A 27924-nucleotide genomic window follows, 5' to 3' on the forward strand; every position below is an offset into this window, starting at 1 on the left:
GGACGCGAGTATTGGATCAGTACAGAAAAAGACAACTGAGGGACCAAAGTGGAAAAAAAACACTGCCTTTTATTTTCAAATGTGAGCAGGTAGAAGAACATGAGCCGAGGCCATTGACCATTTGCAGCTTCCAGTGTGTCAGACCCCTGTTGTTTGCCTTCTGCAGCAAACAATACATAAATACATAACAAATAGTAACATACTTTGGTGACAGCTAAAATAAAAGTGAAACTTTAGACAAAAAAAGCAATTAAAGATTATTGGAGTGCCCAAGATGGTGATTGACTTGTATATAGGTTCGCATATATATTAACTTAATGGTTTAAAAGGAATGCAGTTATTCAAACTGAACCGACTCAGTGATGTGCCCTGGTTTTAATATCAAATCAGACAGTTTAAAATGTCACAAGACACAACAGCAACAACAGTGTGGAAAGAGAAACTGTTTCAGTGGTAGTCCCTAAAAAACATGAATAATTCAATTTTATTTTGAATGTGTTTGAAGTATAACTAGGCGTGATGTGTATTTTTAAGATATCTTGTCATAAGTCATGGTTACATCAGAGAAGCGCAGAAGTCCTATTTTTAGAAAGAAAGCTGGAGGCCTTTTCCGTCGTCTGTATCCTGTGACGACTTCTAGACAAAAGCAAATCTCACCCTGGGATTTAAAAGCTTTCACTTTCTATCGTCTTTCTATCAACCTAAAGAAGCGTCTTTGTGGACATTGTCTTTGTTACTGAACGTCACCTGACTCTTCCACGCTCGCAGAAAACAACTTAAAAAGTACTTATTTACAGGTGGTAGTGTACAAATCAACTCCTCCTCCCCCCGCTCGTCTCTACAGGTGTGTGTCCTCCTCGCTCGCCACGTCCTCCTTCAGCAGGTTGTCCATGGGGACGATCCAGCTGTCGTTGAACTCTCCGTTCAGCGCCGTCTTCTTCTCCTGCATCTCTGGCTGCACCTCCATCACCTCAAGCGTCGGGTTGTCGTGGTAACCATTCTCCACTGTGTGCAGCTCCTCCGTCAGGTGCTGCTGCAGGGATTTAAAGGGACAACGTTTCTAAAAGCTGTCCTTGTGGTGGATACTGCTTATTTCACGTTGACCCTATTTTCCATCCTCACTACTTTCACATGTCCTTTGTGTCCGAGTGCCACAAACACAAGAAAGTCAGTCCACTCAAAGTGCTTGTTTACCTCACTGACAGGCGGAGACAGTTTGATAACATTATGAAAACGGTTATCAAGGTCCTTTTTGTACAGTTGTATGGACACTTTACAGACGTACATTGACTGTTAGGAATAACATTGCAGCCTTTATGGTTGACTCCATTTGTAACTTAGCACACAAACACATTGAAAAAAGGTTCCAAGTTAGAAAATAAGTTTAAGCCCACACAGGCTTTACAGCTACATTTTTCATATTTTCATTCATAAATCTGCTAATCAAGGGGGGGAGTTTGTCGTGGCATGTGTGTACTTTTGAGTACTGTTGTACTGCTGTTTTTTTTCTCTGCCCACGATGTTGCACCACCATAGAAAAGCCCTCATGTGGGGTTGGAAGACGCTCTGTGTGGATGGAGGCGCTCCACCTACCTGGTTCTCATTGTACGGCCTGCGGTGGTGCGAGGCACAGACGGCGAGGATGACGATCATGATCAGCAGAGCTCCACTGGAGGCCAGGATGGCGATCAGGGTTTTGCTATCGGTGGGTTTCTTTAAGCAGAGAACTCAATCAGAGGATGGCTTGTGTAAGCCGTGGTGAGTGACGATATGTCGTCTTTATGGGAGCTCTTACCTTGGTGATTTCTTCATAGTACTGGTTTGCGAGGCTGGTTTTCACTGTGAGATGCATTCAGGTGTGTTTGTTAGCAATTGGAACATTCAGTTCACCTCTAAGTTAACCTGACACAAAGGGGGGGGACAGTGCTTCACCTTTTCCGTTGATCTCCACACGGTCAAACTGTATTTTGTCGTTGCGGTGCTGCCACGTTAGGGTGCAGTTGCCGTCTTGTAGATTGACCATCAGCCGCTTGCACACCTCCGCCAGGTCTTTCTCCTCCTCTTTCTGACGGTAACAAAAAAAAAAAAAAACATTTCTGTCTCGCAAGCAAAATCCATCCCATTGTTTTACTTTCCCATGAATGACTGAGCAGACACCGAGATGTGGAGCGGCCCCAGCTGCTTAGGCCTTCACGTGGAGAAGGTGACCCCATGTAAGATGTGTGGGAACGAAGGAAGCTAGTGAAAGGCAGGAAGGGTTCCCACTGAAGACACTTTTTCCACCCAGTGATTGGAATTCTTTTTTTATAGTGAGCTTCACTGTTTCCTGTTGATGGATCCACCCAGATCCTCCCTCAGTGGTGGGAAATATTTAAGGGTTTCTATTACCATCTGCCATGTGTAAAGACCTCATAATGCTATTACATCACTGACTACTGGAAATATTGTTGAATACTGTAAGAAGTGTCCACACACTTTGTAGAATTAATTTTTAGAATTAATTTTTTTTAGCTTTATTGCAGTGAAACTGCAGTGAAAGGTGGGCGCATATTTGCAATTAATAATACACCAAGCCTGTAAATTGCTTTGTGAAGCATTATGGCGAATATGTGATCATTTAATTTGTCTAGCCTTAAGAATAACACCATATAGGACGCATGGGCGACTGATGTGAGAGTTAAAGCACTAAAACGGACCCAATGTAGAATATAAATGAACACAGTTTGTGTTCTTTTCCCTCCTGCAGGATGCTGCATGACGGAGAACGGAGGGCTGAGGGTGGTGCCGCGCTTCCTATGGAGCAGGGACCCGAGGAGTCACACCACACACTGTGTTTGTTGTCACAAGCATTGTTTGGCTCGATGGATTCAAAGACACACAATACTCAAAACAAAGCCTAATCTTACCTCGTCCCCGTGGTTTAGAGAATACTGCAAAAGAGAAGAATAAAAACACAGTGCGTGAGGGCGAAGCATTCAGAAATATGTCGATACACCGTCCGCAGTGCGGGACTTACCGCATACTGCTTTGGCTGAGCTGCTGCGGCGTGGCTGGTGGTGATTTGGGTCACAACGGAGGGGGGTGGTGGGGACGGGGTCCCAGCTTTGGTAACAAGAGGCTGTGAGGTAGAAGGCCCCTTCTCCGCCGGGGTGGAGGGGTAGCCAGTGGTCACCGCGTTGTCGGCTCTCCATGTGACCGTGGTCACTTTAGACGCCACAGTCGCTTTCACGGCACCTTCAACCAGACACAGTGACACGCGGTAAAAATAGTGTTCCCTGACAGCGACGCCCTGAGGTGGGAACCAAGGAACAGACTTCAATGTAGACAAAGTGCACCCGGGGAACTAAGTGTGGACTTACTGGAGGAATGGCGCTAATGTTACTTGATACAGGAGAATAATATATGGTGGTACACATAAAATGAAATAACTATGAAATATGGGCCTTTCAAGCATTTTCAAGTCAACAGACCGAAGTTTAAGGCAACTCACGAGGCATTGGCGTTAAGGTCCTAGTTTTAGTTTATAGTCATCAAAGGAATGACTCACTTTTCAGCGGCTTAACAGCTTATTGTCTCCTTAGTGTCATCTTAAAGAAGAACTGAAATAATCATCTCAAATGTTCCACCAGATCAAATACATTGACTGATTGAAGTCTGTCTAAGATTAGAGAGCTTCGGATGGGGGAGGTGGGCCGTTCTCAGGTGGGCATCAGAGGCACTGACCTGCTTGGCTCTCCTGGCTCGTCTGGGTGGGGATGGTGGTGTGAGCCACTGATTGTTGCACCGTCGAAAGGGCCCCCGTCGAACCCTTTGTGGTCTCGCTTGTCCCCACGTGGCCAGACAGGTTGGTGTCCGCTTGTGTCCCGGCTGTTGTTACGGGTACAGAGGTTGCCTTTGTTTTGGGGGCAACGATGTATTTGGGGGCTCCAGTTGACCCAGTGCTGTTGGCAGCTGTTGCTGTTGTTGTGGCTGTTGCAGTTGTTGCAGCTGTTGCTGTTATTGTAGCTGTTGTTGTAGCTGTTGATGTAGCTGTTGCAGTTGTTGCAGCTGTTGCTGTTATTGTAGCTGTTGTTGTTGCCGTTGCTGTAGCTGTTTTTTCAGCTATTGTTGCAGTTGTTGTAGCTGTTGTTGCAGTTGTTGTTGTTGCTGTTGTTGTGGCTGTTGCAGTTGTTGTAGCTGTTGTTGTAACAGGGACACTAGTGTTTGGTGGGCTGTTTGACGCGGTAGCAGTAGCAGTAGTGGTATCATCCCCTGTAGTGTTTGTGGCAGACTTTACTGTGGCAGACGCAGCAGACGTTGTCGTCGCATTAGTTGTCCCCATAGATGGCGTCGTATGGTTCTTTGGATCAGTTGTCACATTCTGTGTCAATGTGGTTTGGACACTGAAGTTGACGTTCTCAGTCTCGTTTGCAAACTCTGATGACTGCTTGGATGTGACAACATTCTGGGTGGTGTCCGCATTGGAAAGCCTGACACTGAATATTAGGAAGCCTAAGGAGTGATAAAAACGCAGTTATTATGTACAGCCAGCTGCTAAATGAAATAGTCTAAACCTGTATTGACAGATGTTGTTGCCGCTCATGGACAGAGCAAGCTAAAAAACACAATATTGCCTTATATGGCCTCAAGTAGTGATGAATATGTTGACTACTGACACATCCAGCAGACCTGAGAACAGTCAAATGTGTTTGTCCACGAGGGGAAAACAAGTATGATGTTTATTGCTCTGTTTGGTTCCCCACTGACTTCGGAGAAACATTATGTGCTAAATACTAATTGGGATTTATAAAGAACACAGATTGGAGCAGCTTCTTTTCTTTCTTTTTTTGAAATTTACAGTCTGGCGGAGGCCTTTGAGGTCTGTTTCTGAACAGCTGTAAGCTTCGTCCACAGCGCTCCTTCTTCTTCTGTTGCTCTATTTATAGCACGCAGGACAGGATGAGGCACACAATACACTTGGAAGTACCACACCCTGAACCACGGCCCCGCCTGCGGTGCCCCGAGATCTATCCTCGCCTGGCTCCAGGGCCAGAAAACAATGGCCCTACCCCCCCCCCCCCCACCCCCCACTTTCTGACCTGCACACAGCTGAAGTAATACACACACACTTACTGGATAAGTGCGGTGACATGGGGGTCACACGTAGACATCCTAAGGGACCTGAACATCTTGTAGAAACTTTTTTTTTTTTTAAATCTATTTCTAATCACATATATTTGAGATGTGTGTAGGCTGCCACTGAAAATCAAAATGAAAGTGTAAGAAATCCACCTGCTTGCTGGGTTTTTGAGTGTAATCTTTGGGAAGAAAATGTTCTACCCCACAAAACATGAACTTCGGCTGTACATATACAACAAATGAGTAGTCATATTGAAATGTCTCCAGTTGCATTGGCCACGCAGCGACTGGATCGGCCAAAGGAACATGGCATCAGACACCTTCTGTTTCCATAGAAAAGACTGATCGCTGACTCTGAAGTGCATGCAGCTACAGTCTAATATCCTTCAAGTTGTCATGGAGAAAAGTAGGATAGCGATGAGCATTTTTCATTTTTTGCATATGGGAAAAACCTTTTTTAAAATATTTATTTAAATAAAAATTATTTTTCAGAATCAGAAACATTGATTTGCCAAGTATGCTAACTGTACTTAATCTAAAATGCCAGGAGTTTTTTGGTGAGATGTTGTTGGTTCATGGTCTCATTCCAGCCTGCTGTTTCTCATCTCCAGCTCTCCCTCCTCCAGGTGTGGCGTCATGTTTTAACCCCGAGCTATCTGTGATACGTCCATTTCTCAGCGGGCGACAGCGGCTGCTACCAGTGCCAACGGCTGTTTTTACATCGCCCACTCATTCCTCACACACACACACACACACACACACACACACACACACACACACACACACACACACACACACACACACACACACACACACACACACACTCTGCCTTCTTGTTTTCGTCTAATGAGGTTTTCTTTAATGACTCAGAATTACTTTGACATTATTTTATTATTAGCACAGTGTTATATTGTGGACAACAAATTACTTTAAGTATTACGAACAAATATATGAATGTGTCTTTTCTTTCCAAAGGCATACTCAACTTCAGACACATGAGAAAACCCAATGGGCTGAAGCTGAAAGGTTGTACTCTTTTTTTATGTTTTTCTTACCCATATGCTGTTTTTTGACATTACATTACATGTCATTTAGCTGATGCTTTTATCCACAGCGACTTACATTACATTATAACCCATGCATTACATTTTGCCTGGGGAGCAATTAGGGGTTAGGTGTCTTGCTCAGGGACGCTTCGACATGACACATGGGGCAGCCGGGATTCAAACCACCAACCTTGGGGCTCCCAGTGCACCACACTACTCTCCATGCGCCACCATCGCCCCCATCAAACAACAAAATGAAAGAAACTGCCTCCTAATAAAATCACATCACTAAACTAGAGTAAGTACATACTTAAGAAGTCATTACTCATACTCTGAAAGCAAGATTTACACTGCCCATTACTCCCAGAGTCGAAAGAGAAGTGGTCTGCTTTCTATCCATGCTTTGTGAACGTCATCTCCTGGCCCTGAAGCCTGTGACCTGCGTGACCCCTGTGACCCCAACTGTCACAGTGTGCGTAACTCATTCCTGCTTGGCTACACCTGTAGTCTCTGTCGTAGTGGCATGGTGTGACCCGTGTGATCGTGTGGGAACGGACCTGTTGTGCTTTCCCTGGCTCTTCCTTACACTCCTGGGCTCACGTCAGTGATAGGAAGCACTTCTTTTGATTCTATGTAACAAGTGTCAGGGACTGCCTCTGGTCTTCTGCCAGTTGTCTCTATTGTTCTCACTTTTGTTTAGATACACGACAGCGTTGGTGGGAAGTTGTTCTGCAGCATTCAACCTTAGAAATGATCGTTACAAACTAAATCAAGTTATTAGTAGATTATGCCGTAGTAAGGAATGATCTTTAAAGCCAGACACAAATCAGTGTTGATCCTGGATTCCCTGAGCAGTGGATGTCCAGAGGAGGTCAGAGGGGTTGCACAGTGGGTGAGAACCGTCTGACAGCGTGGCCAGACGTTTGAGACTGGTTACATTGTTCTCCCTTCCCCTGTCTGCCATGTTGTAAATAAATGCCCCCCCATGCTGGAACAAGGTCCCACAAATGCAATAAACATGGAGGTGAAAAGATGGGAGACACAGAGCGACAGAGGAGACTGTTTTATAGCTCTGTGTTCAGTAGTTATATCCGTGGTCAGTGAGGTCAACACCAGTGGAGGCGACGTAGCCCGGCTCGCGTGTTCTGCGTGGTGCAGGATGGGATGGAGGTTAGTCAAGATTAAGGGAAATTCTTGGGCCAGAGATTTATATAACAAAAAACTATTGAATATTACAGACTAAATGAATAAAAACGAACAAAGACACCAGTAAGAAATTTACAGCTGTACTTAAAATAGAGTTTAAAAGTAATGATACGGTCCAACCTATAATTCAGTTTGTATATTGTCTTTATATGCTGTGCATATTCAATTATTTTTCTTTGACGCTTGATTACAGTTATCATTTAATGTGTGTTATTAACATGATATCAATATTTATTTCGTAACACCAGGATAGTGCCACCAAAAATATTGATATGTCACACCTTAAAAAAACACATGGGATGGACAAAAAAACAGGAACACCTGAACATGTAACACAACAGCAGCAAACTGAGAGATAATTATCATAGGATTGCATGATCTTATGTGAGGGGATGTGAGCTACTAAGTGTGTGTGCAGTGGGTACGTGTGTGTGCCAGCTCTCCTTCCACCTTGCCAGCCACCCTGAGTGTAACTCTTGGATTTATGTGCGTGTGACGTGAACAAATGGATGAGAGTATATAAATAAATGTAGCTGTCGCTCTAAAGCTCTGGCGGGACAAAGCTGCCCCGTTAGCTTGGTGACGGCGCACACAAAGGCCCCCACTGCCCCACGTGCGGCCATGCAACAACGGACTTCTCCCACCCCCACCCGCTGCAGCCGGGACATGTTCAAGCTTTCGGCTGCCCCCACCGTCGTCCCATTGAGAGAGGTAATTCAGCTCTCTGGGAGACTGGGAATGGGGGAAGGGAGGGGTCCTCGCTTCACATTGTGCGCTCCTGTGAAGCGAGGTGAGGAGCAGTGAATGTAAAAACACTCGGTGGGAATAAAGGAGAGACAAGAGAAAGGGAGGGGAGTCGGAGGGGGGAGGGAGAAAGTGGAGAGGGGGGTTTCAAGACGCCGTAAATCTAACTGCCACATGGAAATGACTGACCACACACACACAAATACACACACACACACACACACACTGGCACCCTTGCACACATCATCCATAAACAACACACTCCCTGTCCTTGGAGAGCAGACTGCTATGTGTGTTTACACCAACTGTGGGGTTAACCCGTGCTAAAAGTTCATGTCTTTGTAACAACCCTCCACGTGCACCCACACCCCTCCACTGAGATTAATAATAAGTGCCATGTTGATCCATACAGATAAATGATTGTAAATGATGAACAGTGTGGCGTCTATTGATTGAAAAATGAATGTAATCCATCCATCGCATGTTTTTGTGTAACTTTTATACATGAAATAGAGACGTGACGATGTGCGGCTTCACAGTGTCTAATGCATGTCTGTTGACTGAAACTCTTTTTAGAAATTTAAATTAAATGTAAAACATTTTAAACAATGAGCTAAATAGATTTTATTCATTTAGTTTTTTTGTTTAGATTTACATTTTTCAGTTTTACATCGAGGGGCCATCAACATTATTACATATTCTTTTTTTGACGCTTTGAATCATACGATTTGTGTTGGAACATGCCTTTAAGATAAGAGCAATGGAAAAAGCTCCAAGTCTAGATAACATAGAAGATAAATTAAAATGAAATTTGCTTTTTGATGAACAATCCTAAAGGAGAAGCTCAGCGTGAAGGCATGTTTCATTACACACACACACACACACACACACACACACACACACACACACACACACACTTTGCCAATGCAGCAGCCGTTTTGTGTTTTCCTAAAACCTGAGAAGTGAGGGGAGTTGACACGAAGGGATGGGGCGGATTAAAAAGACTGCTGAGAAAGTACAGAGCAGGGAGGAGAGGAATGAGGAGGCTTCTTGACGGAGAGGAGGAGGGTGAGCGAAGGTCCGCCACGGTACCAGCCGCGAGCCTGATTAATGGACACCTGGGTGTGCAGCGCGGCATGCTGGGTAGAGGGAAGGGAGTGCGAGGTTGGAATAGAGGTGAAGGCGAGCAGCCCTTTATCTGCAGCTTCTGACAGTGATGAAATGCTCAGCTTTACAGAGAGCCGAGATTCCTCCAAGAAGGAAACTTCCACATGCCATCCCCGCCTGGCCTCTAAAGCAGGACCCAGTGCCTCCGGGTCCTGATCCGTACCCACACGGCTCCTAAAAAAGGCTGCCGAGGACCTTCAGGAGTCTTCCAGGGAGGCCAGGACTGTGAGTGTAATGTCCAAGTCAAAACAAGAACTGCCTTCATGAAAATAACTCTGCAGGTGTTAGTCTTTGCGTCAATCTTCATAGCATCAATTCTACTTTAAAAGATAAAGATTACGCCGTGTTTTTCTCAAGATAGTTTATCTGTTACAATAAACAGTGCATTTATTTTTTTGTGAGCAAGAATTGATTTAATGGGTGTTCAGGAACGAGTTGACATCCAAACATTAGATCATTGGCTGCAGAAAAAAAAATGGTCGATGAAACATTGCCAAATTAAACAGAAAGCTCCAGGTGCTAGTTAAAAAGTAACTATGAGTGGTACTCGAGTTAAGGTATAGCTATATTAAGAGATATAACGCTAAACTAAATTTGTTTTAATTAATGAACACATATATTTCTTTCCGTATTATTTGAATCACCAAGATAAACATTACAAATGACCATAACGAAATGAAGGATAATATTTGAATTTATAATGGTTAACTGACTTCAGAGCCGTTGAAATTAAATTTGGGATGTTGGCAAAAATAAATGTTCTGGAACCTTATAATCCAGCTGCTATAATGAAAGAACAATATCGATCATCAATTATCGGCAAAAAGAATAAAAACATGATCAGGGACCTCTAAACGTTATATGTGCTCCCTTTTATTTCTGTGATCCAGTCCGTGACTCTGACTCCTGACTTGACTTGACTTTGTCCCCCCCTTTTTGAATCCCTTGCGTCACTAAAAATAACTCATAAACCTTCTTTACACAAAATAATGTCTCTGCCCATTGTTTTTAATGTTATTAAATGAAGCCTGGGGTATTGAAGAGTGCAATGAAAGCCTCCCGAGTGGGAGAGGACGTCACCGTACACCACGCCCTCCTTTAGAATTTGGGATGTTGGGAATGTTTTATTCCCATCTATTGTTCTCCTCCCTCTTCCATGTGCGCCAGCCGACACCAGCAGAGTGTGCCAAGCGGGCAGCGTCTCTCCGGCCCACTGGCGTGCAGACGGCTGCATGTTATCTTGTAGGAAATGAACAAGTCATGAACCCACCAATGCATGAGAAAGACGGTCTGCGTAGGGGTTGGGAAGTCCTGGAGAGGCCTGATAGTTCACGATACGGCCTAGTTCAGGATCTAGATACCTTATCGGACCCCCGTCGTGTATTTTTTACTTTCAGGTTCAAGTAGCTGCAGTTAGCAGGAACATTCTTGGAGCTTTAGAGGCTTAAATTGGGAAAGTGAAATGGCATTTTCACTTAAAACCTAGTGTTTATGAAGAGACAGAAGTAGAAATACATGCCAATTCTATGTGTCGGAAGCATTGGACCAAGTTCAACAGTCATTGTGATGACTTCAAACACGCCCTTTCTGGACCAGTTTGTCCCCAGAACTTGGGGACTTAGGCTAACAAACACGTTTTGAAACAACAGCATCGCATTGAATGAAATCAACATGTTGGCTGTTTGCTTTCTTGCCAAGAGTTATGAGAAGATTGATAGCAATCTCATATCTGTCCGGAAAAACACGCAAATATGTGCAGGACTTTTTCTTGGCTGGGCTCAGAAACTTCCTGAAGTCTCGTCGTCACTGTGACAATCAGCTGAACCTTCAGGAAGTAACTACACCCAGCCGAGAAGGAGTCGGCCACATTGAGGGCCCTAATTAGGAGAGCTGGACATGGCACCTTCAAAGATGGAGGCTTCTGGAGTCACTTCAGCTGCTTTTTGGCGTTCTAAAAGGTGGGATTCATTTCTGAATGATAGTGTGCTTGGTGAAAAATCATCACGGAATGACCCTTGGTTTGGGATTTTGTTTAGACCATTATGGTTTCATTTATTCATTTCTTAATCACACTCTACTTGCTGCCTCATCAGCTCTTCATCTGTTTTAGTTTTTTATGTAATCACCATTTTTAGGTCATTGATTAATTTCCTCCTGCACAGGGACAATGAACTGATGAGGACAGTACTGTGTACAGTGGATACACGGTATTTGTTAAATGACCATTCAAAGGAACAGTATTCCTGAATCTCATTGTCACAAGGTCACATGGTGGTTCTCTCTGAAACTGTAATCTGCAGCTCTAGCTTCTATCTTTATATTTGTTAACTGTTTTCCTTCTGGACATGTCCTTCAAACGCCAGTCCTAGAAACCTTTGTCAGGTACTTCTAGTGAATGAATTAGTTGGGTACAGTGAGAGCTCCATTGTAAGGGAGCACTGCTCAGCCAACCTTCAATTACAAAGTTTCTCTTTTCCTAAAACATGGTGAACAACTGAGTGTATGTCCAGTATTTCAAGCACTTCTTGTGATCACAGGACGTTAAACACACAGACCCAGATGCGCGTTAACATGTAAAGAAAAACATGTCAGGCTTTTTTTTTTGTTGAAAAAGGTGCTGACAAGCCTTTAGATTTCTGCGCATGTGACTTCACACTTAAGAAAATATATAAATAAACCAACGGCCTCCCATCTGAACCCACCTACTGTATTGGCGGGAGAAGCAGGGTCTGTAATTAAAGAAAAACACTTTCCAGGCCTCCCAGTCAGGGAGGGAGGTCAGGGGTGCGCTTCATTATTCAGGCTCCTTGTGTCCACAGCTATTTGAGGACTTCTTTTGATTGTGTGTGTGTGGTGGAAGGAGGGAGGGGGGCTCCGATGGGAGCCCTTAACGATGGGACGGTGGGAGATGGAGGGGCAGATGTTTCGGACTCCTAACGTGTGATTACCACTTTTCTTCAGATTCCATACAGTCCAGCAATAGTCTGCTTCCCGAACAGAACGACGTAGCGCAGGGGAGGGAAAAAAGTAAAGGGTCTGCTGTTCAATGCAGCTCAATTTGTGCACAAATGAAGCCACAAAGAAAACCAAGACAAAAAGGCGCGTTATTGGCAACAACCCTGGTTTGCAGCAAGTTTGGCCGTGTTTCAGTGTTACGCCAATAGGATTCTGTGTTCTTTGCTTCTTAGAGACCGAACGCGTCCACAAACCGTTCAAAGGGTGGAGGCTGTCTCACGCCGCTAGCAGTGTTCCCCTCATATGATGTGAAGTAACACATACTAACCTTTATGTGGTAAATGCTTCATGTCAAAGTCTACATTTTGATACACAATTTCATCTTTGGTATCAAAAGGGCTACATGTTAAAAAAAAAGAATAATGTTGTTTATAGGGGAGTAAAATATAACCCTATATTGTACATTCAATCAGTGCTGCTGAGGTAATAAAGGGCAACAAAATGGTTTGCGTAGTTGAGTTGTAAAACACTTTAAATGCGCTTTAATTCTGCTTTTCATGCGTGTACTTTACTTGACTATTTCCATGTTATGCTTAATAGCTTAATACTTCTACTACATTAGAAAGGTACTTTTTACACACATTGTGTATGAAAGGTGTACAGAATGGAATTTTAACTTCAAATAGTAGGCAAAGATATTATGATGTCTTTTTATGTTAACTATTAGTTCCTTGAGTTTAGATTTTGGACTGATTCCACATTAATACGCCATACTTTATCTCATTCAGTCATTGGTCCCTGTTGACTTGTTTTAAACTCCCTGCATCGCTCTGCAGCGTGTAAACCATGCTGCCACTGCTTCTCACACACTTTACTATCACAGAGACACAGGTACGGGTTCAGGTTCGTCGTAGCAGCCACAGAACCATCCATCCCAGCTGTAGATTTAAGTCCAATTGTACTCACTGACTGACAGCAGCAACGATGTGATCCTCTGAGTCGCTCTCATCCTGTTTGGTCCTGCTTCTGATCCTTCATGCAGCGCACAACCACCGGTTCCTTGGTATCTGGAGGCAGACAGTGATGATGAGCTTGAGTCCGTCCCGTCACGCCTTTTCTCCTTCTCTTTCTGTCAAGTTAACCAGCTCGCCCAACTTATTATTCACTTTTTTTCCTTCCTGCTTCTTCTCTTAAACTGAAAGCCAAGAATGCTTTTGTTTGTCTCCGCTGCTTCTTTCTTTCCTCGCTGTGCACTTTGAGGATTTGGGGTGGGGGGGAGTGATGGGGCGGGGGGGAGTGTTTCCGCGGTCTCCTTGGCTTTAGTGTTGGAGCTCAGTGTCCCTCTATCTCTCTCTCTCTCTCTCTCTCTCGCTCTGTCTTGTCTCCCACAGTGCCTTGATGCTGTGCTGTGCTCAGCCAAAGTGTTCTGCTGTTAGCAGTAGGCAGCGGCCCCCGGAGCCCTGCCTCCCCTTATCATGAGGAACCAGGGGCAGAGCCAGTCCGGTCCAATCCCAGAGCCCAGGACTCGCTGCAGCCAGGACATTTTTGAATAACAAAGGAAGCCGCGAGACAATGCCGCCCCCCCCCCCCCCCCCCCCGCCCTCCTTGGTTTTGATTCATTTTCTAAAACGGTCCATGACTCAAGGACACGGGGGTGAAGTCACCATCGGCACTAATGTTGTTTGATCTCGGTAAAAAGGCCTGCTGACATTCACAGAGTCAGCGTGTCTCCGCCTGAACTTGTTCCCCACAGGTTACAGTGCGACATATGTCTTCAGACCTAAAACCCCGAGGTTGGACTTCTGTCACAATGAAAAACACAAAGTAAACCCTCAGCTATACTCGTATGCATGCACAGTGGTTCTATTCGTGCTGACGTGGAGGATGCGTTGCTCCAAACACAGGCGGGCGGATGAGTCCAGAACACGGATGATAGGAGAAAAACTTGCTTAAGTATATAATTGTGTGAGCTATGAAGTTTGTTTTCTGAAATAAATATAACTTGGATGATTCACATCTATGGGCCCATAGCGAGGAGGCACTAGCGTAACCTTTAACCTCGCATTCCACTGGATTATGATGTGCATTAAGAGATACAGTATAATTGTAATAAAGTGCATTTGTTCTAATGATTTAAACAAGGGTGATTACATTGTTTGAGAGGGAAAATTGATTAAAAGAAAGAAATGTATCCGCTGACATACAGACGCCTCTTTCCCAATGTAAGTCTATGGGGGAAAGTATTTTTGGGCCCAACAGCATCAAATGAAGGATCCGTAGGATTTGCTTCCTCCATTTGGCCACTACGCCAAATGGACTTCAAAGCCTCCTGTTGAGGGTTGGGCCTCAGCGGTCACATTTCCAGTAGGAGGAACCCCTCTAATGATGGTGTTTACGTCCCGTGGGCCCTCACAGGCTCATCATGACATGTAGTAATCTCACAAGCACAAGGACCAGAAAGAAAAGATGTAGCCGTGGTCCAGTGGTGTTTTTTTTTCCAGATGTGTTTTAGTGTGGAGGAATGGTTGCAGATAAGAGGATGTCTGCTTGAGGCCCTCATAAACATATATATATATATATATTATTTTTATTGGACAACAAAAATACTGGACGAGAGTGTAGGTCTCGTGAAGAAATGATTAATTGTGTAGAACACTTGCCTCCATTTATTTCAATTAATCAAGATTTATTTGATCTTCTTTCACCAGGGAGCCATGCGTCAAAGAACCAGAATAATTCATAGTGACGTGGTGATTCTAGGGGTGAAGTTTTCCTTATTCAAAAAGGGATGCAATGGATACGTTAACAGAACCATTCCAAGTTGTCCCTCCTCTGTTGCTGGCATGAATAACAATGTATTTCTTCTCCATTAACCCACAATGACAGTTTAATTTACTTCAGAAATGGGCACACTGCTCCAGCTGGCACTGTCTGTTACTTTTGGATTAAAGTCCGGACCTCCGTTCAGATTGCTGCGCTGCAGGAACCACAGAGTTGACTCAGTTGCTTGTAGCCATGACAACGGATATTCACAAACGTCCCAGGAATGGCTTTTCAGGGCTCTTCTACTTAGCCTCCTTTCATTTTGCTCCAGATCTCCACTGATTGACGGGGTGGATTCTCTGAATGGTAAAGGAACCAAAAACAAACAATTTTTTTAGGAGAAACCCAGTGAGAGCTTGGGGACGTCATGCAAGCTCCGGTAAAATGCTGATGGGAAGTCTGGGAAATAAATAAAGATACGATCAGGGGTGTGGAGGTTTTCTCTGGTGTTTCCTGCCACTGGAAAAGTTGGGAGTCATTAATAACTTGCTTTAGAGACATCAGTAGATCTCCGAAAACAGCTCTAAGGGTTGTTGCTGTGAACTGTGTGTGTACACGTTGATTAGGATTGTTCATGATAAGTATGAGTACGAGTGTGTGCATGGATTGTGTGAGTTTTTTTGCTCATGTAATACTGCGTATGGCCGACATGACAGAGTATAACTTTAAATGGCAAATGAATAGGAATAGTTCAATACTCGGACATGTGAGCGGGGACCTCCAGCACTTGCTAGCAGACGTATGTTAGTGTATTACTTCCTTCTGCTAAAAGCAGTGTGTGAGAACAGGGTGAAGTCAACTTGGATACGTAACTTGATAATAAGCAAACACATTGGAAACCAGCCTAACCTAAACTAGTGTTTGAATCCACTCCACATGTTTAAAGCTGCGACCGGCCGACAAACAAGACAAGTTAAAGGTGTTGGTGCCCTCACCTACTCCAACCCTTTATTTCTGTGTATCACCATCACTTTCTTTTTATGAGCGCAAGAACTGAAGTTGCCTGATTGTGCACAGTTTGCACTCACAGTGATGAACACACATGCTCTAGCGCCTTACAGAGCAGGAGGACTCTAGATTTCACCCTCCATTACTTCTGTGTGGCCTGGACGACTCATCAGGCCAGTTAAGTACAAGATCAGTGAGATAGTGACAGACAGGGAGCGTGTCTGGTGTGTGTGTGTGTGTGTGTGTGTGTGGGGGGGGGGGGGGCAGGATGGATGTGCCACGGCGCTTCCTGAATGTGAGGGTATTTGTTTCTTTGTCATTGTTCTTAGAAAGGATGCTCTTTTTCTCCTTTGATGTTGACTTGATGCCCCTCACTATAAATATGTATATTTTCATACCTTTTTTGTTGGCACCGAGCCAGGCCCTCTCATGTCTGGCGTTAGGAATTCCTCTCCCCCCGAGCTCAGCTTGGTGGTTTTGTCCAGTCTGTGGCCCGCGGCCGCCATTACTCCCCCCCCCTGCCTCATTAGCCCTCCACAATGAGGCGGGCATTACAAGAATGTGAGAGTGCATTCTTCCTTGTACCCCCCCCAACTCCTCACTGGTAACCTCCTTGGCACCTTCTTGGTCTCCAGGAACCCCGTCACAGACACTCCTCCACATGGCATTCCCTCACACATCTCATGTCTCTCCCCCATGTGGTTCCCCTCCAGGCTCAAACCTCCCACCTCGGGGCTCCTTTCTGCTTCTCTCCCAGACCATCTCATCTTTCTGAAATTCCCTTGAGACGTGGTACCAATCACACAGAGATAAGATTCTATCCCCCCCCCCCCCATTATTTAGTGCATTTCTTTTTATCAGCTCAGAGTGGAGTTACTGTGGTTGACGGTCTGGCACATGAGTGAAAGACTTTTGAGTCCAGAGAGCATTTCTCCTCCACAGATCACAAGTGTATTCTTGCCACTGAAATGATTAAAAAGAGGTATACTGTAAATTACTACATATACAGAACATTGACAAAATATTCAATCGATTGCGCCGTACAACTTACTTTAAGCCCCCTTACCAAACCCGGTCACTCACCAGGTCTGGTTTGGTCAAAATAAATAAATAAATATTTATCCATTATATATGTATATATATACATATATATGTAACAGTATATATCAAATGTGATATTAACTTGTTGGGTTGGATCTTCTTGGAAGGCTACGCCATTGCCATGTTGTTACTACGGTGCCTCTCGTGGGACAAGCCCAGCATGGGGCCAGCCCTGAAATTATATGTCCCTCATTCATCTTTAATCAGTAATTGGCTGAGCTGCTTCTTAGACCTGCCTCTTTTGGGGGCGGCCCCAGCCCAGCTGAGACGTGCAGACAGGTTGCAATCCACCAAGGCTTTTAATGACTAATAAGCATAGTGGGTCTCCCTTGTTGTGTGAACACAGAGCGCTTGGCCCACGCTTGTCTCCCTGCTGCTCTGTGCGACTGCTAACAGGCCAACGGCTGAAGTGAGAACTTCAAATCCCTCATCAGAAGAAGGGTCTACTGATGCGCTCCACTCTCCAGTGTGGGAGGAGAGGCCTGACATGAGAGTAACGATAGGACGCAGAACACTCCACACCTTATTATCAGAAGCCTGGTACCAAGTGGAACTGCATCTGGCGAACAGTATGTGAGTGTGTGTTTTTGTGAGGAGGTGCTGCTCTTTCCTCTGCTTTGACTGTCAAAGGTTTCCTTCGGGCTGACATGCACCGCGATGGACGGGGAGGACGAGGGTCAAAGGTCAAAAGGGAAGAAGGAGCTGAAGTGGGATGGCCCAAGAAAGGAGTGGAAGGATGGTGGATTGTGTGTGTGTGTGTGTGTGGGTGCGTGTGTGTGCCCTAGAGGAACATTCTCCAGACGCAAAGAGATATTGAAACCTGTGGGCAGTCGGCGACAGCAGGGGTCGGCCAGGCACAGACAGCATTATCTGCCAGGGATAGGACCCAGCGAGCACGGACTTATCTGCAGGCGCTGCTATGTGGCTTCATCTCTGACTGACAGCGCAAACTGTCAGAGAGATCCACCGCAGATGCCCAGCCGACAAACGTGACCTCTCCGAGGTCCCCTCCAACCCTTTTCTCTGGCCAACGTCAGCGACGCTTGCTTTTGAACAGGTGAATTGACTTTTGTCCGAGGAACTTTCTCCCTGTAACTCGTCCGATCAGGGTCACATCTGTTACTTTTGCTAAATAAAGCAATGAGCCTTCTTTGACGTGAAGCGTGAGGCTCAAATACTGACAACGGCCCTCTCACCATGCTCTATGTCTGAAAAATGAAGCCATGCTGAAGGTCTTTTTACTTGCAAGACAAACTTCAGACTTTAACACCAAATGTATCAATATGACTGAGACTTTTGGTTCTCTGACAACAGCTTAAGTTTCAGTCCTACGAGGGCTGCATGGGGGGGGTGAACAATGAACAGACAAATGGGTATGAACGTAGACCGGGAGGAAAGGGACAGGGAGGAGGCCGCAATGCAGATCGATCTACTTCCAGTCTGATGGGAGAGCGGGCGTCTGCGCCTGTCCCGCCGAGGGACGTGGGACACAGGAGTGCGGCGGTTTATTCATTGGGGGGGGGGGGGGGGGGGGGGCGTCTCAGGAAACAGCCAGGAGGAGGAAAGGGAGCTTCCCGGGGAAAAAGGCGTAGGGATTCTATAGGAGGAAATGAGCAGCGTGGGCGTGGGCCCGACGGAAACTATTTCTAGCTCGGGGGCCCCAAGGTGGGGGCACCCTCAGGAAATGTGCCATTTTACATTTGCATTACATGTACATGTCAAGACCGACTGACTGCAATAAGCATAAACAATTGCCAGACGAAAATATTATTCCGCAAGTCCAAACCAGTTTTCAAAGCATACCAGACAGATTCTACATCTTGTGTGTATTTGTGTTAATGACAGAACACACTTTATTTCAGCTTTCCAAAACCAGAGTTTGACCGACTAATGATGTGATTGGAGAGCGCAATGTGCTGTGAGGCGGCGTGGTGTTATGTGGAGAGGTGGATGACCCCTGTGAGGCTGGTGGGCTGCTGCAGGGTCAGAGTGGGCAACAAAACAACCTGCTTTCCACTGAACAGTGCCACGGATAGGAAGAAGAATCCAATCTTCTCTTTAGTCATTAAAGAAGTCAGCTGCGGGCCGTTTTTATGTCACGTGCAGTGTTGACCTATATTGAATTGAAAAAGAGACCCACTCTTCCTTCTGAAAGTGAAGGCAATGCAGAGGTTTTACTTCCCTACAATTCACTCGTCTGACCCGTAGTGGGCCACTCCCCTGGTCTTGTAGAAGTGAGAATAAGAAATTGACTAGCAAGGTGTACCTATTAAAGTGGCCGGTGAGTGTAAATGGGACATTTTAAACATCACTGTTGAATTTTTATTCAAAGGATTTACATAACATTAAAGCACATGGTACATTGTGTTAACTTACAAAAGAGCTGCATGATCTGACAGCAATGGGTCTGCTCTCCGTTCAAAACAGAGTGTGTTCCAAAATAAACATCCAGTACAACACTTCCCATTACTACCCCCCTACCCCAAAAGAAAGAAATGCATAAAAGCAAACACATCAACACACGCACAGAAAAATAACAACCTATTTGACCACTAATAAGACTAGCCTTTAAAATAAAGCCTTGATTCTTCCAAGTTGGTTTGGATGCACTCCAAAACATTTGGTATCTCACAACTAGGAACTACACTTTCTGATGTTTCTGTACATGGGGGTTTCTGTGACTCCCCCCTCCTCCCCCCTTCCTCTCTGTCCCTCTGATGACCATTGCCTTGTGGCGAGGTCGTAGGTCATCTGGCCGTGTTAAGGGGTAAGGCCTCGTCATGAAAACTGGATCTGCTGCACGGTGGGGATCTGAAACACAGACGCAAATGTTTAGGTGGGCATTGGAGCAAAAATGATCACCTGGTTTGGATCAGCGTGTGGGTGGGCTGTACCTGTTGATATGCGGTGGTGTACACCATGACGTTCTGCTGCTGACCATCCGCTGTGATGATGCCAGCTGGCAGTGGGTTTGCTGATGAGGGCAGAAAGGTGTACTTTGAAGAGGGGACTTTAGGACATGAAGAACAGGACACACTAGGACTGGGCCATATGGATTATTGATAATGTCTCTAAATAGTTTATCTGTTAGATTTTGCCCTTTGATGCAGGTGATTCTTTAGGACTCATCTGAATACTGAGTGGTATTATGAAATGGGATTGGTCTATGAGAAAGTATTAAAAACACTTCAGGTTTACTTATATATTCAATTTAAATGACATTTTTCGACTAAAGACTAAAAAAAATGGATTTAGATACATTGCGTTTAATTTATAACATTGAATGAGAGATTACGTGAAATCTTTCATGTGAGATCACGCCAAAATACTTAAACAAGCTCGTACTTAATGCCTGGTATATAACAACATGGGGGCCAGTTCTCTTATGACACGGCTATTATTGTTTACTCCAATCTAATAACTTGAGGAAAGAAATTCATGTCAGGAGATTAAAGAAAGTCCAACGTGGAGATAAATTATGAAATAACCTTACTGAAGTTATCGTCCGTGAGCTCATCTCCCAGGCCATCTCCCCCCGGCACTCCTGCAATCCCCTTCTCCCCCTTCATGGCCTGGAACAAACGCAAGAGAAGCAGAAGACATTACAGATGTGAGCACGGCGACATCTGGAACCAAACAAGAGCATTGTTTGGACAAATAAATGAGCCGATTCCAATTTCAGGCTGCTGCGGTCCCATGTAGGAACTTTCAAAAGGAAAAAGGTAAAAAACGGTAATGATAAAATACAGGAAATTCCAAACGGTGTGTTATGATGAGTCAAAGCTTTCAATGTCCTCGTCTGATTCAAGATAATCCAACGGATTGTATTCTAGACAGTTCAACACAAGATGTGACACATGTGGCAACCCAGCTGCTCGGTGCTTTGTCTGTTAGCAGCTGGGCTGCTTTTATTCACAATGGGAAAAGAAAATTAGTGTGTAGATGGAACAGTTGTGCTTGTCTAGATTTATATTATTAGTTCATTTCATGTAATCATTTTCTCTTAAGATTTGGTTTCAAAACGGGGGCGTTTTGAGCATTTATTAGACCAGAACCAGAAACGATGTGTTTAATCCTACTGGGAACAATCTGATTGATGGTAGTGATTCTGTCACAATGTGGAGTAGATAACCTGAGCCGTGAACCAGAACACAAACGGTTCAATAAGTAAAGAGAATAACAGCTTCATCTAATGCCTGCCTGCTGCCAGGCAGGCATTAGATTAGATTTTCCAGACGTCCCTCTCTCTAGCAACCTGGAGACGGCTCATTTGTGCTGCTTGTATTGCCGATCCTGCTCTTCGCTCACTAGCATGAGCGCGGATTCAGCTACGCTTAGGGTTGGGTATCGTTTGAATTTGAACGATTCCGATTCCTTGTTTCAATTCCGGTTCCCAGTGATTCTCGATTCCGATTCTTTTAAGAGGCAGGGTCCAAAAAGTTTGAGATATTTTAAATCATCAATGTTAATTCTATGAACTTTTTATTAACTTTACTATGAATTTCTAACAGGGCTGTTTTCAGCTGTGTAACCACACTTTGGACCGCCGACACAGCTATACATGTTCGATCGCGCTGTTGCGCCAACACTTCCGGTGGACGCTTCTTCGTTGGTGTTCAGCGGTTTCTATTTCCGGTCGGCGCCGGCGGACTGAGAATCGAAACTAGGAATCGAATTTTAAACTTTTGAACAATACCGGGTAAATCGCAAAGCTAGTTCCGATTCCAATCGATCCTCGGATACCCAACCCTAGCTACGCTACCGAAGCGCTCGAGACAACATAAGGTCACTGGTTGGACCATGGCAGTGCACACGGGCCGGATTCTTCTCTCTTTGTGTCTTACCTCTCTGAACTTTTGCAGGTAGAGTTTCAGCGGCTCCACGTACATGTCGAAGCCCAGCGTGGACATGGCGAACAGGATGTCCTCCCCGTTGATGGTCTTCCTCTTCTCCTGGTGGCATCGCTCACTCGCCTCCGACGTGATGAAGCTGATGAACTCGCTCACGCACTCCTGCACGCACTCCTTGGCATCTTTCGCAATCTGTGGGAAACGGGAACACAGTTTAAAACATTTTCTTCAAACTGAGGACCAACTTCTGTCACTCAGGAAGAACAGATCGGGCCTTTGTCAATAAAGGATTTGTTAGTAATACAGTCAGTTTCCCTGCAGTGTCTGGTGCTTGTACGGAGTGCTTCCATTTTGCCAAAACAAACTTAACCTCTCAGTAAGTAAGTAAGTGTGCGCTTGAGTGGTAGATTGAATACGTCTTCAAATTGCCAATTTGTGGTCTTTAATCACACCTGACATGGGTCTGAGTCTCCGTGGAAACACGACCACTTCAGGCGCCCGAAGAGCTACACTGACGGACCACATTAAGCCTGATAGGGACTCAACGAGGCCAGCTGTGTTCTGAGAAGTGCTCACATTAGCTGCACAAAACAGACTTGATAATCATCAGTGACTAACTGTTATTTTCCCTATTTCTTTGTCATAATGCTCTTCTTATAGGAGTTCTATGGACGGTGTACCGGTTATGCCAGTTTTAAATTTGTTGTCACTCTTCGGCAGGCAGCAAAATATACTGTTCACTGCTTATCACTAAGGGCACAGGAGAAACAACAAGAGACCAGAGGTGCACCAACACAACTTGTGCCCAAGAGAGGAGCTGTGTGCTGTGTGGGTTTGAAAAATCCAACATAACAATTTATTGCAAGTTTGTCGAGCAGCTGGTATTGCCTCTGGTGGCAACACTATGAGCCACAGCAGCTAACGTGCTAACTCGCAGTAAGGGGAGAGAAAGTTGGCCAACGTGTTTACTCCAAAATATAAAATACTGTGATATTTAGTAATACCGCCAGAAACATACAAGTGTAATAAATTTTTGGCCATACCGCCCAGCGTTAATTTCTACATACTTCTTTTACACTACCTTTGCTACTCATTTGAGAGGCTGATGTTTTCATATTTATCGCCCCCCCCCCCCCCCCCCACACACACACACACACCTTTCCGGTTTGAGGAACAGCGTTCTTCATGATGCGAGCCACGTTGGCAATGGGGAGATAGATGTCCTGCTCCCTGAAGTTTTCCTTGATGCCACCATCGTCGTGGTCATTCAGATTCTCCTCTCCGTCATCTGGGGCGAAACAAACACAACACGGGGGTTAGAATGAGCCGCCTGTGACCCCAGCTCTCTGGCGGGCCACACTCTGTGCCGGCTCCTCACCGTCTTGGGACTGGAAGACGTATTGACCGGATGTCACAAACTCTCCGCTGATGCCCAGCTGGGAGGCGTCGGTGGTCGAGCTGTCTCCGTCCATCTGTGGCACAAACAGAAAGGTCACATTAGGAGCGATGCCCATATAATTATCTCCACGGCACCAATGCTAAGTCATCAAAGCGCAGATGATCTGCTCTTTTATTAAAGGTTTTGCTCTGTAGCTGCGCTGAGGATTGAACACTGTGCAAAGTGAAAGAACTTAATAAAATGCTGAAAGTAACAACCCAGATGTGGGGAACAATTATTCCTGCACAGATAAAACACCACAAAAACAAAATGCAACGGCGAGTTTAATTTGGCGATGCATCTTGTTGTTTATGCAGTATCCTGTTCTCATTAGTGTTTAGCATCAAATGTGAGTATTTTCTTTCATATTCACACAATGACTTTAATATATCTTAATGTTTCATTGGTTTATAGGTTTGCAGTTACTAAAGGCACAGAGTGCATGAGACATGCACTGCATTTATCTTTGTATGTTTGCTCTAGGTTAATTGATTATTTATAGTAAGACCAATACGACATGAAACAGACAATAGTTCTTATATATCGAACACATCGTGAAAGCCATGCATGAAAAATCCCCCAATGCGTGTTTCGCTTTGTCTCGGCGCGTGGCTTTGTCTCGGAGTGAACCCTCGCAGATGATCGCATATTCACAACTCGCTCACTTGTCTGGAATAATGCCAGATGTTACATTCAGGTTAACGTTATGCCCTTTCATTTTAAAGGCTACGACTAACGTTTGACGTGTAACCGATTCGTTTTAAAGGACAGATGTGGTCTTAGATGTCGAAAGGAGGTTGCTGTAGCTCCGCCCCTCCCCCTTCACGTTACGCGCTATTGTAAAATGATGAAATGTGTTTGCCGGCTCGTGTGAGTAAATTGTGAAATTAAATTGGCACGACATCGGGACCCTAGGTTAACGTTACCGTCGTTTGCGTTGCTTATACGGGGAACCGTGCGAGGGCACGGCCGTAACACGCAGTGAGGTTAGTTTACGTGTGTAACACGCTAACGCTACATATCCAGGTCTGTGTTTAGCTTTCGTGTGCTAACTAGCCCGGTGTCTGCCTCGCGTCGTTAGCTAACGTTTGCTACTACCAGGCGAATTAAACTAGCCAGTTTCCCGCTCTTAAGACAGGTAACGCTAGCTGGTTTGAGGTTTGAATGAAAATGAAGAAAGGCTCTCTACCTGGTGTAGTTAACCTAGTCCGGTACATAGCGCCCATTGAAAACGTTTTCATTGTACGCCCACTGCAAATCGCGCCTGTTGGCCTGTTCTTTGTCGTACAGATCTGAGCGAGACGTGGCCAGGCCCAAAAGTCAAATAGTCGTTTATTAAGTTTCACCGCTGGATACTTCCTGATGAGCAGCCCTCATTCACTCCGACAACAAATAAAAAATCAGACAGAGACGGACATTTCCATTCGAGCTAACGAGAAATCGGTTAGCAATCATTGGCCGGAGCCAGGCACAAACCTGCAATGAAGCCCTGGTTGGTTACCTTCCTGAGACGGCTGTTTGGTTGGACAGAAAATGGCTGCGAAGGGACCAGTCCCAGCGCGTAACCGTGGCTGCGCTACCGCTGCTCGCCGGTAGAGTACCGTGCCGCGTTCGCGGACCTCTTGCAAGCTCCTACCTAGGAGGTTGAAAGTGAACTCAGCAGTAGAAACAAATTTATTTGTGACTGGGTTAGTTTTTTTGCAATCAAGGAAATTGAAAGCCAAATAAAGTATCAGTACACTTAAAAACAAAATAATTGGTACATTCAGAACGTGTTAATTGTTTACGAACAGATCCTTGTTTTTAGGTCTATCTGTATATATCTTATAATTCCTACATTCGTGGCTGCACTGGAATGCACCTCGTCTACCTTCTGAAGTGCCTCATAGAACAATAAAATATCCACTGAAAGTTTATTTGAGTAATTTACTCAATCAATGACGTGAGTTATTTTTAGAAAACGGATCACAAACATTCATTCAACATTCACGCTTTACCCTCATTTTCAGCGTTAGAAACTTGTTACACCAGAAGGAGCTGTATAAGTAACGCATTGTATGCATGGTGCTCATTTTCAATATACATGCTAATGCTGTTCAGCCACAAAGCAATAAATCAGCAACAAAGCAACGTGGACATGCCATCGCACACACGTCTCAAAACAACAGCAGTCTGCAGAGGGCAACACACTTAAAAGTGCAGCCTGCATTCGTATATATTAATCCACTATGACGTCAGTGATGTGTTAAAGTTAACTACCACTAAGTAATTTGTATTTCTCTTATGACCTTATCATAGGACAATGTGAACAGGTGCCTTAATGTTTTCACACAGATGAGCGGAGTCTTTACTGAGCTGTCCGACTCATAGCTTCTCTGGCGATGAGTTTCCTCCGCATGCATCCAGCCTCCCTGAGTGGAAGAGGACCCCCGCTAACTGTTGCCGATAATCCGGACAATGAGACTCACATGATTACCATATTAATGGATTAATTGTCCTTTCCTCTCCACCATTTCTTCTCCTGACTCCTGTCCTCTCCCGTCCTCTTCTCACCGCCCACATGATAATCAAAAGCTCTTTCATAGTGCTCATTGAGGGAGTCACTGTCTTGTCCTGGTTGAAGAGTGCAAGGTCAGAGGGCAAAGCAGAAAGTGCCAAGCAGGCAGACACTGATCTGATAAGGATGTGTTAGAGACGCACCAGGCAGCATACAACACTCATGCTTTGTTATGTTTGCATGAATGTTAGGAGACCACATATTGTATGTGATTGGATCTTGTGTTTCAGCAGGAGGACCTGTTCCTCCTCAGCGCCAGTTTAGGGCCAATAGAAATCTTTCCTTTTGTATCTAACAAGAATTCTAAAACATAATGTTCTTCCTGGTGTTAGTCAGTTGTTCTTGCAGATGTTAGTCAGTTGTTCTTCCTGATTTTAGTCAGTTGTTGTTGTCCTGTCTTTGCAAACGCAGCGCTGTTACTTGACCTGTGATCTGACAAATAAATCTACCAGAACGAGAGAAGTCGTTTGACTGAATTCTTCCAGACGTCCCCAACCGGGCTTCCAATTTTTGATCATGTTTTTTTACTTTCGTTCACACAGATGGGGGTTTCCAGTTTTAACAAAAACAACATCAGGGGGTTCCTATTGCGGAAAAATGATGTTCGGGACTCTTAGAAAAATTGCTGGAGGTTGAAAAGGGGAAGGTAACAAATCAAAAAAGGTGTGGTGTGCAAAAACAATCCCAGCTCGATGGCCTACGCCACCTCTAAGATAATAGAGACTGGGAGGAGTTGAGACAGGCCTCATTACCTGGGCATACCCGGAGATAGAGAGCAATGCCTCAGCAGGTCAGCCAGCACATGGCATTCCACAAAGGCCCTGTATGAGTATGAGCAGACACCATCCCTCTCTCCAGGCCGCCCAGTGAGGATCTCCACTCCCTACCTCACCCTCCTGGTCAGGCCCAGGTGGTCGGTGGCCCCTTGGAGGGGCTAAAGAGCGCCGGCTTACCGCGCTGCCTCTGACTGCCCTATGTCGTCCTGCTGAGCCTGACCTGTGACCTGCTGCCCAGGTTCCATCAGAAGAGGGCCCAGAGGATAGAAAACCATGTGATCGTTAGTGGAGTCAGACTCAAAAGCAGGAAATGTTCCTTTGTTACGCAGTGCTTCTTGTGTCTGTGTTAGGTGGAGTGTACTGCTGCCTGCAAGCAGGACGTTGTTTCATGAATGGCCAATGTTGTCAGGATAATGATAGAATACAATATCCACCTAAACGGATTTGATTCAAATCGTCCCACACACCGGGATGGAAAAAACTAAACTAATACTGTACTAAAGTACAATTCTGATGGTACTCGATTATTATAATGTTAATGCTAAAAATGTACATACAATTAAAAGTATCATTAAGAGACGTGTAAATCGTATAAGTCAATGTTTAAAAAAAGAAGTCGCAGAAGCCCTATTTTTACTCAGTACTTTTCATAGCTGCTCTACTGGATCCGAAAAGAGGCCACACAACTAAGCTAAAATCTCGCCTAAAACACAACCACCCACCCAAACTTTAAACCTGAACTACTGTAGAGAGGGAATTGATCAGAGCTGATATTGTTTTTTATTCATAATGTGATTACAGCAGCGTGTCGGGCAGGAGGAGGAGGCCAAACTAACATTTGGAGAAGCCAGTGTAGAATGAACATAAACACGCAGACACACATTGACATAGTGGAACAAACAGGATCCAACATGAAAACGTCTGCCCTTTTCGAGCTGTATCACAGTGTATCACAGCGGGAGTGGGAACTTCCTGCCAGGAATAAAAACTCTTGCTATATGAAAGTCATCTGTCACATTCTCATTTTTAAATATTTATTAATTCTGCTATTTAAAATATTTGAATATTGACATTGAATCAAATAACAATGTGCCAAATGATTGTGCTAGCTGTGATTATTTTTGCCTACTCTACAGTTCCCCTCAGAGCTTCTAGCCTCTCTCAGCATATGGTTTGTCAGGCCGCTGGTATTGTG

General features: G+C 44.8%; 2 protein-coding genes across 3 annotated transcripts; both read right to left on the bottom strand.

Annotated features, from left to right (window-relative positions):
* Positions 1–52: 52 nt before the first annotated feature.
* podxl (podocalyxin-like) lies at positions 53–13639 on the bottom strand. The gene is made up of 8 exons (XM_037462559.2): positions 13203–13639; positions 3724–4491; positions 3017–3234; positions 2907–2930; positions 1933–2065; positions 1796–1839; positions 1594–1713; positions 53–1033 (listed from the first exon to the last, which is right to left on the bottom strand). Exons 1-8 carry the CDS (start codon positions 13243–13245, stop codon positions 839–841), a joined length of 1545 nt encoding a protein of 514 aa, XP_037318456.2. The 5' UTR covers positions 13246–13639; the 3' UTR covers positions 53–838.
* A 5777-nt stretch (positions 13640–19416) lies between these two features.
* nfyba (nuclear transcription factor Y, beta a) lies at positions 19417–24979 on the bottom strand. 2 transcript variants are annotated; one of them, XM_037462465.2, is made up of 7 exons: positions 24873–24979; positions 23337–23430; positions 23116–23246; positions 21953–22150; positions 20602–20680; positions 20003–20082; positions 19417–19919 (listed from the first exon to the last, which is right to left on the bottom strand). In XM_037462465.2, exons 2-7 carry the CDS (start codon positions 23428–23430, stop codon positions 19887–19889), a joined length of 615 nt encoding a protein of 204 aa, XP_037318362.1. In that variant the 5' UTR covers positions 24873–24979; the 3' UTR covers positions 19417–19886. The 2 variants fall into 2 exon arrangements, with proteins under 2 accessions (XP_037318362.1, XP_037318363.1); XM_037462466.2 differs by lacking the exon at positions 24873–24979 and adding an exon at positions 24586–24720.
* Between the last annotated feature and the right edge of the window lie 2945 nt (positions 24980–27924).

Source organism: Pungitius pungitius, chromosome 2, assembly GCF_949316345.1.
Source record: "Pungitius pungitius chromosome 2, fPunPun2.1, whole genome shotgun sequence".
NCBI lineage: Eukaryota > Metazoa > Chordata > Actinopteri > Perciformes > Gasterosteidae > Pungitius > Pungitius pungitius.